The 12,471-nt window shown below is 43.8% G+C and overlaps 1 protein-coding gene across 5 annotated transcripts in view; it reads right to left on the reverse strand.

Annotated features, from left to right (window-relative positions):
• KALRN (kalirin RhoGEF kinase) overlaps positions 1-12,471 on the reverse strand; it is a 95,492-nt gene that overhangs the window by 51,029 nt on the left and 31,992 nt on the right. For 2 of the 5 annotated variants that reach the window (XM_021526047.2, XM_021526059.2), the window contains exons 2-4: positions 5,711-5,994; positions 4,809-4,913; positions 1,347-1,442 (exon numbers count right to left, since the gene is read on the reverse strand). In XM_021526047.2, the coding sequence (XP_021381722.2) occupies positions 1,347-1,442; positions 4,809-4,913; positions 5,711-5,994 (485 nt within the window). The remainder of the gene's footprint in view (positions 1-1,346; positions 1,443-4,808; positions 4,914-5,710; positions 5,995-12,471) is intronic. The other 3 variants (XM_077784932.1, XM_077784934.1, XM_077784933.1) reach the window with 3 other exon arrangements.

Raw genomic sequence — 12,471 nt, forward strand, 5'->3', positions numbered from 1 at the left:
AAATCAACCTGGAAATATCCTGATGTCTCAATCAGGACCATTGTTAGGCTACATGTGGTTAAAAGTTCCTCTGCCAAAAGCTGAATGGGGGATTCTTGTAGTAAAATAAAACACAAAATGGAAATAGATGGACACACATAGTAAGATTCCACAATAATTAAAGTTTGCCCCAAATCCTTTGAAAGTAGTTGTAACAGTCTAATAGACTGCATGTTGGGGAGCAAAAATAAAATATAATAAAAAAATATGTCTAACTGGATTAATGAAATACTTTTCAGTTTGTTAGTCCCTCGATGGAACAGAGATATTTAAAGTGAATTTTCTGGGAATAGCCTTCTTGGTTTCCCATGCTACAAAGAGCTCCTTTACCACTCATGCCTTATCAAGCATGCCGTGAACGCTGACTCTTTTCATGTACCAACATCTCAAACTGAGAAAATACCAAAGTCTTCTGAAATTATTCACAAGATAAAGATGCTTGCTCAGAGTTGCAGTAATTTAATGATCACTGTGGGAATTTTGTTATTTTTTTTACTCTCTTCATCATTCCAGTAGATGTAAGGAAATGAACCTTTGTAGGCTCATCATATCCCTGCTTGTTAATTATGTTAAACTTGTTCAGAGAAAGCATTTAGCTAATTATAGAGGTCCAGGGACATGTAGAAAAAGGTGCAGCTTTGATATTAACATTTTTGAGCTGCACTGGGAAAACTTAAAAGGAGCCAAGATATGAAACAGGATTTAGTCCCTGTCCACCAGACTTGGGGATCAGACAGTGAGAATACACAATATGAATTTTTTTAACAAATTAATCTCAGAGCATTTTTATTGCTTATTCCACTCCCTGCAAGAAAGAGTTGACAAAGCAGATTAAAAGTGACACATGAATCTTTGTAAAATTAAAGTACAGCTGTGATACTTCAAGCAGTTCTTCTCTTTTGAGAGTCTTTTCATCAAAACCAGAACACCAAAAAAATTCACACTGAGTAGTAAAACCCCTGCGCCTCAGAACACGTTTTAAAACAAACAAAACATCCCACTGTGTAATATATTTGAATACTAACAAGACCCCAGAAATTGTGCAGTACAGTAGCTCATGCTCTGCAAAACCCACTGCAGAAGTGACTTTTGACTATGCAGCACAGAGCCTATGTGAGATGTAGACTTCATCTCACAGCAGAGCAAAATATTGGACACTAGTGAGAAGCAGAGCACACAAGGTTAATAAAAGCAGAGCAGATGAAGGTAGAAAGCAAGGAAACCAGAACAAGAGGTAGCTTTTAAAGCCCTTCCTTAGAGTCACGTTGGGCCTGTTGTGTACACAGTTTTCACAACACTAAACTTACCAGTTTAGTTTTGACCAACTTTTCTATTGCACTGACAAGATCCGCAGCAGTTGGGACATCGGAGGAGCTCTGTCGAGCAGCTAGCAAAGAAGAGGACTGCAAGACACCAGGTGGCAAAGGAAAAGCAAGTTAGCAGGATGAGAAGGGAGAAGGAAACCAAGCGGTCAGTGAAGAAGCTTCTGAGCCAGGAGAAGGAGCACGGAAGGGCAGCTGGAGGGTGAGGGACACATGCAGGTCAGGTGAGCGAGTGCTGCTGTGTCAGACAAGCATGGAATTGCCATCCACTTCTGGCTGCACATCTCCCTGCAGCAGCTCCAAGACTGGAACCAGGGAACAGCATCAAAGAACTGAAGTTCATTTACAAACAGGTTACAATTCTCTTGAAGTTGGTTCCTCCTTCTAAGGCCATCTACGGTCTTACAGGCTCCAGAAAATTGATTTTCCTACTGCAAATGTAAGAAATTACCCCCTCCCCCCTACATGCATATTTGATAAAAGCAGTTAAGCACAAGGTACACATGGCATTTCAGGCAGTAGGGGAGGGAGGAAGGGGGGAACAAATCATCCCCCATCCTTTTCTCACAGATCAATTGCAACTCCAAACGAACTTCGGATGACATCTCCCACTCATACAACTTCAGTCATCTAAAATGTGTAACTCTTCTGTCCCCTCTCTGCAACCACTGGAGACAAAACACCCCTACATGTCTCACCTCTTCTGGGTACCTGGCACTGGAGGGCACAAAATCTCTGTTTTAGTTTAAGATTTTTGCTCTACAAGGGCATATCACCCCTTGATTGCTGTCCTAAGAAGCTTCAGTCTGAACACCAAAACTCACTTGACAGCTGTGGGAACTGGGATCTATTAGCTCACCTGTACACACATCTCTTCTGAAGGCAATACGAGCACTGACTAAAACTACAAGCCCTTGGACAACCTCCTTTTGATGTCAGGCTGACACAGACTAAAGCATGGATAAATTTTTATAAATTATGAAAAAGCTTATTCATCCCTCAGCTGCTTATTGAAAGCATTGTGGAGGGCAACTATTTCAGTGAAGTCACTGTGCAGGTGCCAGTGAACACCCATCTGAGATTTAGCAGTGCTGGGGAGGGAGATGGGGAAATGGGATGGCAGGAATTAGGCAGCTGGCCACCCTTTTCAGCAGTCCTTTGGGGAGGTTGCTCCTGTTGAGTGACACATGCCCAGGAGAAGGAAAAAACAAAAGGAACAAAGGAGATTAATCCTAAGCAGAAGCCTTGTGACAGAACAGAAACATGAACACACTGCATCAAGTTGTCTTTCACAAATATTACATCTAATCAACAGTTCTAATTGCAACAACAACAAAAACTACAGGCAATCAGGCTGGTAATTGAGGAATTAGGCTGGTTATGCAGGAATCTCATACTAATGTAAAAAACTCAGCCTGCCTGTTTCACCTGCAATGCAGACAGACGTGTCTAGGAAAAAAAAAAAGACTGAAAATAAGGACTTTGAAGAGATACTGGACAAATACATGGATGATGACTGCCAAACACAGCCATTCTAGCAGGAGGAGTCCAATTTTTGGAGGCATTAAACAGCTGTTGCCCTCACTTATTTTAACTGAAATTGCTCAATATCTCTGAAAAGTAAATAACTGTAGGATTCAGAAGGAAGCATAAAAACATTTGCTGTCTACAAGAATTTCAGGGTTAAATAAAACTTCTGTGATCAACAAGGGTCTGCTTTGAGTGGGGGAAATAGAAATCCAGTATTTCTATTCCTCAGGAAGCAAATGATGAATTTCTAATATAAAAAGATCTTGCAATTTGTCTTTATGAGAGCCCCCAGGAGCAGTGAGGCACAATTACTGCTGCCTGGCAGATGGACTCAGGGAAAAGTGTCACCTCCCATACATGCAGACATCTCCTACCTACCACAACTACTGGCCCACACTTCTGCTGCTGGTCCAGCCTAAGCCCATGCCTGCAAGCACAGAGGGAGGACATGAACAGGACACTGTGCTCAAATTAACACCATTAGAGTGCTTTCAGCTCCAGCATGGCTCAAACATTGCTAATACGATGCTCCTGTGCCAGGAAATTCAGGACCCTATGGGCTTAAGTTTTTTACCCCTCTGAGAAAAGGTTGAATAGGGCAAGAAAAACACGAGGCAAAAAGGGATTTCAGATGCATCTTGCTCTATTTAATCTTCTGTTTTAGGAGTGGGTGAAGAAAAAGGATGCCAAAACACTCTGTAAAGCTCAGACATCTGAAGCAGGAAACAGCTTAGTTCCCTGACATTTATGCTGTCAGAAATGTATTCAAGAAATATTGAAATCACATGGCATGTTGGACACCAAAAACAGTGACCTGAGCTGCAGCACTTCTGTTTTTCTTTAAAAAAAAAAAAACAAAATAAAACCATCCCCCCAAAAGCAAAAAGCAAATGAAGCCCCAAACATTTAGCTAACACCATGGGGAACAAGCCAGGAGCAGTTGTGCTGGGCATGGATCCACCAGGGCTCTGCTCCATGGACCTTTTGCCTCTGCCCCTCAGCAGAGAGCCATGAGCACACAGAGCACTCCCAGGGCAGGAGTCCACAGCTCCAGCTGCTCCCTTCTGCTCCTGCTGCCACCACAATGTCATAACATTTCCTGACAGATTAGCAGCAAGCCCCCAAATCCCTTACTCCATCACTCTGCTCCTTGAGTCCCAGAAATATTTACATCCTCCTCTCTCTGTATTTCCAAACTTCTGCTTGAACCTTCCCCAAGAACATTCTGGGTTGTTTTGGTTTTTCTTTCCTGACAATCTATTAATCTCTCCTATCCTTGCCTCTTTGCCTGCAGCAATTACAATCAGAGGACAGCAATACAGAAGTGGCAGTGCTAAAAACAGATGCCAGCAGGAAAGCAGGAAACTGCAAAACAGGAGGATGGTTTTCTACAAGGGAGATGACAGCACCAGGAAAGGGTGGGGGACAGGTACAGACAGGACTGGCTGTGAATGCAAACCACTGTCTCATTCACATGTTCTCACCCCGAGTCCAACACAGGGCTCTGCAAGCCAAAGGGCCAGTTGCCACATCAAATCCTGACTTCATGTCAGAGAGCTGCCACCACCAGCATGGTGCCACCAAACACCATTTCCACTGCTACAGCCAGACACCAGCAGCACTTTTCAAACAGACGTAGCAAACTCGCATTATTGATCTGAAGGGAGTTTCTGAGCACACACAGCACAGCCACACCATCGACCTGCCATGAAACTGGATGCCAAGGCTAAATTGCTTATCTAGCACTGTTTGTAAATCCACTTGGAGAAAGGTATTAGATCATGATTTGCACTCAGGAGACTCTTATGACCACAAGTCTAGGCCCTTGATACCAGAAGGCCACTACGAAACCACTGTGATGTAGCTATGCGAAAAATGCACTCAAACAGAAAAATTATGTAGTAAGGGAGGCCTTACCATATCATCTTGGGTTGGATCATTGTCAAAAATCTTCATAGGAGGAGGAAGAGGTGTGTGAGACTCTTCATCTGGTTCATCTTCTCCCCAACCCTTCTTGCTCTTCTGAAGAAAAGTTAAATATAATTAGAGACAGGGACAGGATTCTTTTATCTTTTCAGTTCAATATTGTGTTGAATAGAGGGAACTGCAGGTAATGAAAGAGAAGCAGTAAAGACATAAGGTTTTGCTTGGTTAATCCAAGTGCATTCTAAGGCTTACAGATACAGTTTATAGGTCATTCATAGAGCTAAGGCAGCTACATCTGTCTGTATGCTGACAGAATAATAGCTTTTTCATTTAAATAAAAACTGTTTGATGTAAAGTTTCTAAAATGCATTCTTCTTATTTCTGTTCAGTTAGTATCTTCTGCATTTTTGGCTTTTAATTCCTCATTCACTTTCTCAGGAAAGTGCCATTCTGGTGGAGAACATGCCTGCAGAAAAAATGCAGGTAGAGCTACATAGCAGATTTAACAGAGACATGGCTATTTCTGAGTATCTTCTTTCATTAAGGAATTACACTGCCATGGTAGCATAAAGGTGATATGAACTCAGCAAAAAGTGATAGCAGCTGCTCAAGAATAACTTCATTTCTGTCCATGGCAGCTTTCTAATAGGCTGTTAAAAAACTAATCAAAGGACAATAATATATGCAAACTGTGAAGCACTATTCATTATATATTCCATTGCTCTTTGGATCCTAAAGCTGTTTGCAAGAATGCAATTTTACCTATGATTCGCTGTTCCCTCCAGACCCTAGGAGAGCTGCATTTACTCCAGCATGACTCATGCCCCATGGAGGAGATACACGGTATTTGCCACAGCAAACAGCAACACACAGCAACACACAGCAACACACACCTCATCTGCGCTGTCTCCTTGAGGAGTGGTTTCATCTCCAGTCTTTGGTGAGCCAAGGTCAAAGCTCTTCCTGCCATCTCGCACCTTCTTTTGTTTCTTGATGTGGCTCTCGGTCTTCCCGCTGTTCAGGCGGCGCACGGGACTGGTCAACCATTTCTTCAGGGTGTTGGTGGAGCGCTTGGGGCCTGGGGAGCTCTGGATGGAGTTGAGGGATGGCTGAGGTTGTAAGTTGGCCACTGAGTCAGACTTGCCCCCGTTGTCGTTGGCAGAGGCCGAATACGCGTCTGCAAGGAAACGGCGCAGGTGAGACTTCATCCCAGCACCCCGCTGCCGCCTGCAGCACCGAGCACCAGAGCACAGCCCGGGGGGAAGGCTTCACGACCTATGGACTTTGTGCAACCTTTACTGCATACCAGAGAGAGGAACATGCCCTGCAATAGGCATTTCCCACAATCTCACACACCTCTCTCATTTCCTAACACACTATCTGTCCTTATGAAAGATTGCAGACGGTGGAGTTTTTTATATGCAGGGTTTTATTCAGGTTTTTTTATGGAAGCCTGATTTTCACCCTAAGTGCTGAATTTCTCAGCTTCTTCCCACAATTTCATTGTGAACTGCCAGGAAGAAAATAAGCACGAAAAGGAGATTACTACAGGAGACCTGACAGCCACCAACACATTGTCAGGTTCCATAATTGTTTCTCAGCTGTTTCCCGACCCCAATGACATGATTTAGTTAGACTACTTATTAACTTCGAAGCACCTTAAATTATCTCCTTTGCCTCTGAAAGCAATCTGTCAGAAGAGTTCACAAATTTGCTACAACTAAGAAACTGGAATGAACAATTACAAAAGATGACAAACTGTTCAAACCAAAGGAAACTCTCTATAAGCTTTAAAATTAAAAAATTAGTTTCATTATATAGAAGCAGGAGGTTCTGCTGAACTACCTCCAACCTCAGTTACTGATACACATGTTCAGACTGGCACCTTAGAAAGGACTGCAACCTTCTATACTCCCCCCAAATGCAACAGACCAAAGATGTGCCAGTGACAGTAAGGCTTTAAAACCAAACAAGTTACTCAAAGATTTCCAAATTGCCCTTCAGGAATAAGTGCCCTGCTTTCAACTTTCTGAAACCATGTCAAGGCAACTCCCTCCCCTTCCCTCCCTATCAGGGTCTGAGATGTTTAATCCCACACAGTTTAAGATGAAGGTTTTTATACAAAATTCAGAAGCTGTCACACTCCTGTAAGAAACATCTCAGGCTGTACATCAGAGAAGAGCCAACTGATGTGATTAAACATTTTTACATTGTTATCTCTGAATCTTTTATCTGCCCCAGCAGAGACCAAAAAACTAAGTTGCAACACATGAAAACAGACTGCTGCATCCAGATATTCTCAGTTCAGCAATGATTACCACTAGAGATGCTGGGTTGTACATATGTTGAGGAAGAGCTACTCTTGCAGAGAATCATTACCTCTGTTGTTTTAGAAGCTGGCTCCTGCTACCTGCATGAAGAGATCACATCCCCTCTGGGCAGAGCTGCTGCTTGCAGCTGTCTGTGCATGGAGGCATCCTGCCTTGTCTGCCAGCTTGCACAATGCAGACCATGAGAGAATGTTTTATAGCCAAACCCAGCACCAGTCAGAAGAACCGGTAAGTTATTACATACCTGAGGTCAAAGGTTAAATTCTAGAACATACAGAAATAATTTTAACAAGTTAGAGAAAGTCAAAGTTCACTTTCCAGACAAGAAGAAAATCTCAATCATCTGTTTTTTGACAAAAGGAATGAGTGCAAGAGGAACTGAGAGGAGGACGGGTTCCAGGTGGAGCTGATCCCAGGTGGAGCTGCTGGGGATTTTCTGGCATTCCTCTGTAAGGGCAAAGTAGCACTCTTATCTCCAAAAGGCCTGGGTTTAGCCAGCTCCTGCTGATGTTATTTCATGTACAGGAGGTAGCACTAAATCAACGAGTGACAGATAATGTTTGTCAGGAGCCAGCTTATCTTCCACTCAATAGGCTTTGGATAGCTCTCCCTGGCAGGCTCCACGAGATGCTCTGCAAGTTTATCAGTGCGCCTTGCGTCAGCAAAATGCAGGGTTTCACCATGGTGGGTTTGATTTTCCAAGTGCCCTCGTGCCACTGGCAGCACTGAAAGCCCCACAGGTGGTGGGGGAAGCTGGAGGGTTCTTGGCCAAAGGGCTTTGCCAAGAGGAGTGCCCTGAGGTGCCCGTGCTCCCACTGCTACTGCAGGAGGATTAACTTTGGGAATTACTGCAGCAGAGGGAGCTGGGCTGCAGTCAGAAGGAGAAATGAGTGCTCTGTGGGGCTGCCACTCCAGGGATGATTTGGGGGGAGCGGCGGCATCACAGACTCGCTGCCTTTGCTGGGGACTGGGCTCAGGGGGAGGTTGAGGAGAACCAAGGATGAGTTGATCTCACCACATTTCAGCTGATGTACAGAGAGGTTTTTACTACACCTTGTAAGTAACACAATCCAACCCCCACCTCCAGTCCACAGCATTTTGCCAGTTTAACTCTTGGGAAGGGAAGGGAGCTGGCTGGAGGCTAATGAAGCCTGAGATAACCCCAAGGCTTTGTTACTGAGATGGCAATCCTATCTCAGCCCAGTGGGCTCAAGACAGGGCCAAGTCCAGGAACCCTGATTCCTGTGAAGGGACAGGGACCTCTCTTCCCAGCAGGAAACAGCCCGGGTTTTACCAGCAGGGTCATGCCCCAGCCTTGCTGCCTCCCTCTCCCTTGCCCAGCAGCACAGCCACAGCTGGGGCACAGACAGACACACAGCACCTCTCCTGCCATGGCACTCTTTGCTCAGCTGTCCTGGGGAAGAGATGGTCAGTAATCCTGTCACTCCCAGGAAGGCAGCACGTGGGCAGAAACAGTCCCAGTCCCAAGCTGGCTACAGCCCACCCTGCCTGCTTGTAATAATTTTGACACCCAAAGCCAGGAACCCTCTGTAGACTGAACATCAGAGCTTCAGAGCCACCAGCCGTAACAAAAGCCAACCCACAGGTTTGCAGAGGGAGGCTGTTAACACTGTCCAATCTCACCTGAAAAAGGCTCTGGATTTTCCTGCTCAAGGTCATGCCTTTGGTGATGAAAAAGGCTGTTTACCAAAGGGTTACTACATCCTGGTCATGCCATGCAACCCTGTCAGATATGAAGTCCCCTTCTTCCTCCTTGTTTGCTGAACTGCCCAGGCTGAGCATGGTAAGGCATCTGGGACAGAACCCAAGCTTTGCCTGACCCATGCAACCAAGACTGGAAACATGGCCTTATTTTGCCTAGTAAGGCAGTTTGCTGGCTGGGCAACAGGCAGAGAGGTGGGACAGAAAAGCTGGCATGAATTTCCCTTCTCCCCAGCCACCACGAGAGCCCTTTGATGTTGGGTGACTTATCTCTGCCCACACTCTACACTGGTAAAAAGCACTTTCATCTCACCCATACCAATTCCCACTAATAGCAAACATGCCTTATCCAAAAGCCACATCGAGAATTCACACACAATGTTCATAACCTTTTTTTTTCTTTTTCAAAGGAACTGCAAATTTGGATAAATTTGTGAGCATGTCACATTTGCAGTTTGCCAGCCCTGCTGAGAATGATCTCCTTTGCACATAAAGCATGTCACACCAACATGGTTGCAGAGCCAGGACTGGAACTCAAGGAAGAGCAGAGCTCACAAAATGAGAGAAACAAGAAACAGAAAAAAAATCTGCCAGCAGGCAGCCAACCTCCTCAGCCACGTGAGCTCTGCTTCTGCAGCACATATGGCCATAAACACATTAATCATGACACCTGATACTGGCCTGAGACCCTGACACCAGGTGGATCGAGCGGAAGAGGAGGACACGTTACCGTGCTCTTCCTGCAAAGCACTAGCACGTATGTGCTTTGCAAACTGCATTAGTAGAGCTCTTTGGAAACAGTTTGTTTAAGGAAAGCCAGAGAGCTTCTGGGAAAGATGCAGCAGCTCACTGTGTGATAACTGAGGCAGCTGCTGCTGCCCGCAAACAACAGCGGAGCAGCAGCTGTCCCCACACTGCAGCAGGTCTGCCATGAGGAGCTGTCCTCCCACCAATGTCCCAGGACACACCACTAAAAAAAGGTATTTGGTGAAGCAAAACGGGTGCAGGGAGGTCAGCAGACTCGTGTGGCTAGATTAATTTCCTGGCCAAACCATTCGTTCAGACAGAAGAAATGATGGTTTCCAAAACACTCCTAAGCAAACCTCCAAGAAACTTCTGGCAAGAGGACTGTGAGAGATACTCAGCCAGACTAAAGGGCTTTAACATTCAGAGCTTCTGCACTGCTGCAGCCATTAAATGTTTGTTGTTGTTGGTCAAATGAACAGACATCTGTAAAAGCACAGCTCTTGTACTTGAAAAATAGAAGGTTCCAGTTCTGTGCAACCTTGGATGAGAGGAAAACAAAAATCTCATAGACCTGGTTTTAGAGGCACAGTAATGTTGTCATTTGAGTCAGCAGGAATTCCTGTTGGAACATAAATACAAGGCATTTTATTTTTACCTCCCTGTTCCCCAGAGCACACATGGGAGGGAGGTTTGTCTGATCAGGCTCAGGCAGCACTAGACTCCTTTGTAGAACCTCAGCTCTAACAGGGAAAGGAAAAGGCTTCTCAGAGCAACTCAGAAGAAAACATCAGTCTACTCTATTTGATACATAATAATGACAAATCATAAAGGATAGGAAAGAAATATGTGTCTATAACCAGAAGATAGAATATAGCTATAAAAATAGGACACTAGAACAGGGCACAGTCTTGCTTTAAGTGAGGTGAATTATTTTCTGATTTATCTGTGGCTCCATTTACATCCTAGAGAAAGAGCCTGAGAGAAATATATTTTTCCACAAAAGTAAAAGAAAATGAGCCAGAATGGGAACTCCGAAGTCCTACTAGCATGTGCATTTAAATCAACAATTTTTATTTTTCAGAGATAATACCACTTGTGAATGAAAGCTAATAATGACAATCTGATTGATGAACACATAAATCACCTCTGCTGTGCTAAATAGAGCCCATTTCACATTCAGTGGTTTCTGTCACAACTTGGGACAAAGACAGAATTTAATCAGATGTGGGTAAAAGACTAACTCAGTCTATACTCGAGTAAATTTCTTAAAGAATGGGAATCTCCATCCCAAAAAATCTTGGAAAGTAGGAACCATCTAGATTCACCCTGTGCACAAAGCCTCTATGTTAGTATTTCACACTAAACAAATAAGAACCATCTAAACCATCAAAATGCACTTTCTCCTGCCTTTTCCAAGAGCACCTCCAAGATCATTCAGCCTGCAGGTTTCAGTACACAGTTCTCAGTCCCGTGAAGCTTTATACTCTCTCTTGGGAAATGCTGCTCTGAGAATCCCCTTGGATCTGCTCAAGGGATTTGGGACTAAAGCTCTACCTGATGGATGCAAAGATGGCAGAACGAGGTATGAACACTGCTCCTCTGGTCTCTTCTGTGCTTTTGTATAAAATGTCCAAAACATACTCAGTGAAACATTTTTATTGGCATGAGTCAGAGTTACAAAACTTTGTGGCTTAGGCAGATGACAGTACTGGTCCTGGTTTTAGTGTTAAAGCCCATTCTGCCTGTAAAACCTGGCATGGATTTGCAAAAGTTTGGGAGGCAACAACATCTGGATAATACAAAGGCACTTTACAGCTATTCCTCTAGTAAAAACACTAGGTGTTAACAGTGTAAATAATGTATCTTACAACTTCTAATGTCAACAGATAAGTTGTCTCCTCAAACACATCCTCTGAAAAAGGCTCTAGTGAAGAATATAAATGAACACAAGCAAAATTTCAGTGCCCATGTCAGACAAAGACAGAGGACAACTGGTTTGAAAAACCCTTTAGATTGGAAGTACATTAAACTTTCACAATGGAATTGCAAAACGTGCCCTGGAGACTTCCATCTGCTCCCAGCTCTGCTCAGCAGCTCCACACGTGTCCAACCACAGAGCTGCCCTGTGCTCCAGCTCGAGCTAAATATGAGATTGACCATGTAGGAGAGAGCCTCACACCAGAGGGTACAGACACGTTCAAACTATGCCATTGAAATTTAAATGCAGATTTTGTTCAGAGATTGTTCTCCCTAACTTCATAATCTCCTGGAAATGAGTAAATTGAAAAGGTTCAATTGAATTTTCTGTTTGTGTCCTGGGAGTATCATCTGAAGCTTCAAGCTGGAAGTAATATCAAAGGGTACAAATCAATCTGGCAGGATTCTCACAACTCCACTTACATGGATGAAATTACCTCTGTCCAAACTCAAGAATAACGATATGGAGCTAAATATTTTATAAAAAAAGTTTCTAGTGCAATATTGGAAGCAACAGACATATTGGACAAACTTTCTGATCACTGTAATGTAAAACCTCAAAATCTGACTTTCTGTTTCACTGCCAAGCATGCAAACATGACTAACTTCCAAAGAACAGGGGAAAAAAAAGGACTAGAATCTAAATTATTCACACAACATTTAGAATACACTGTTTTGCTATTGAATAGCTGGTATTTCTTGGAATTATGAAAGAAGAGCTGCTTTGGGATAGAGAATGATCTGCAGAATTCCCTTTAACCATGCTGCGAAGCAGGGGATGCTCCAGAGGGATTGTACAAATGGGTTTTGCTTTTGGAAAACGGTCACCGATCTGTTTGCTTCAATAGTCAACTTTCTGATCACTACTTCAGGTTGAA

Source organism: Lonchura striata, chromosome 8 (genome assembly GCF_046129695.1).
Source record: "Lonchura striata isolate bLonStr1 chromosome 8, bLonStr1.mat, whole genome shotgun sequence".
NCBI lineage: Eukaryota > Metazoa > Chordata > Aves > Passeriformes > Estrildidae > Lonchura > Lonchura striata.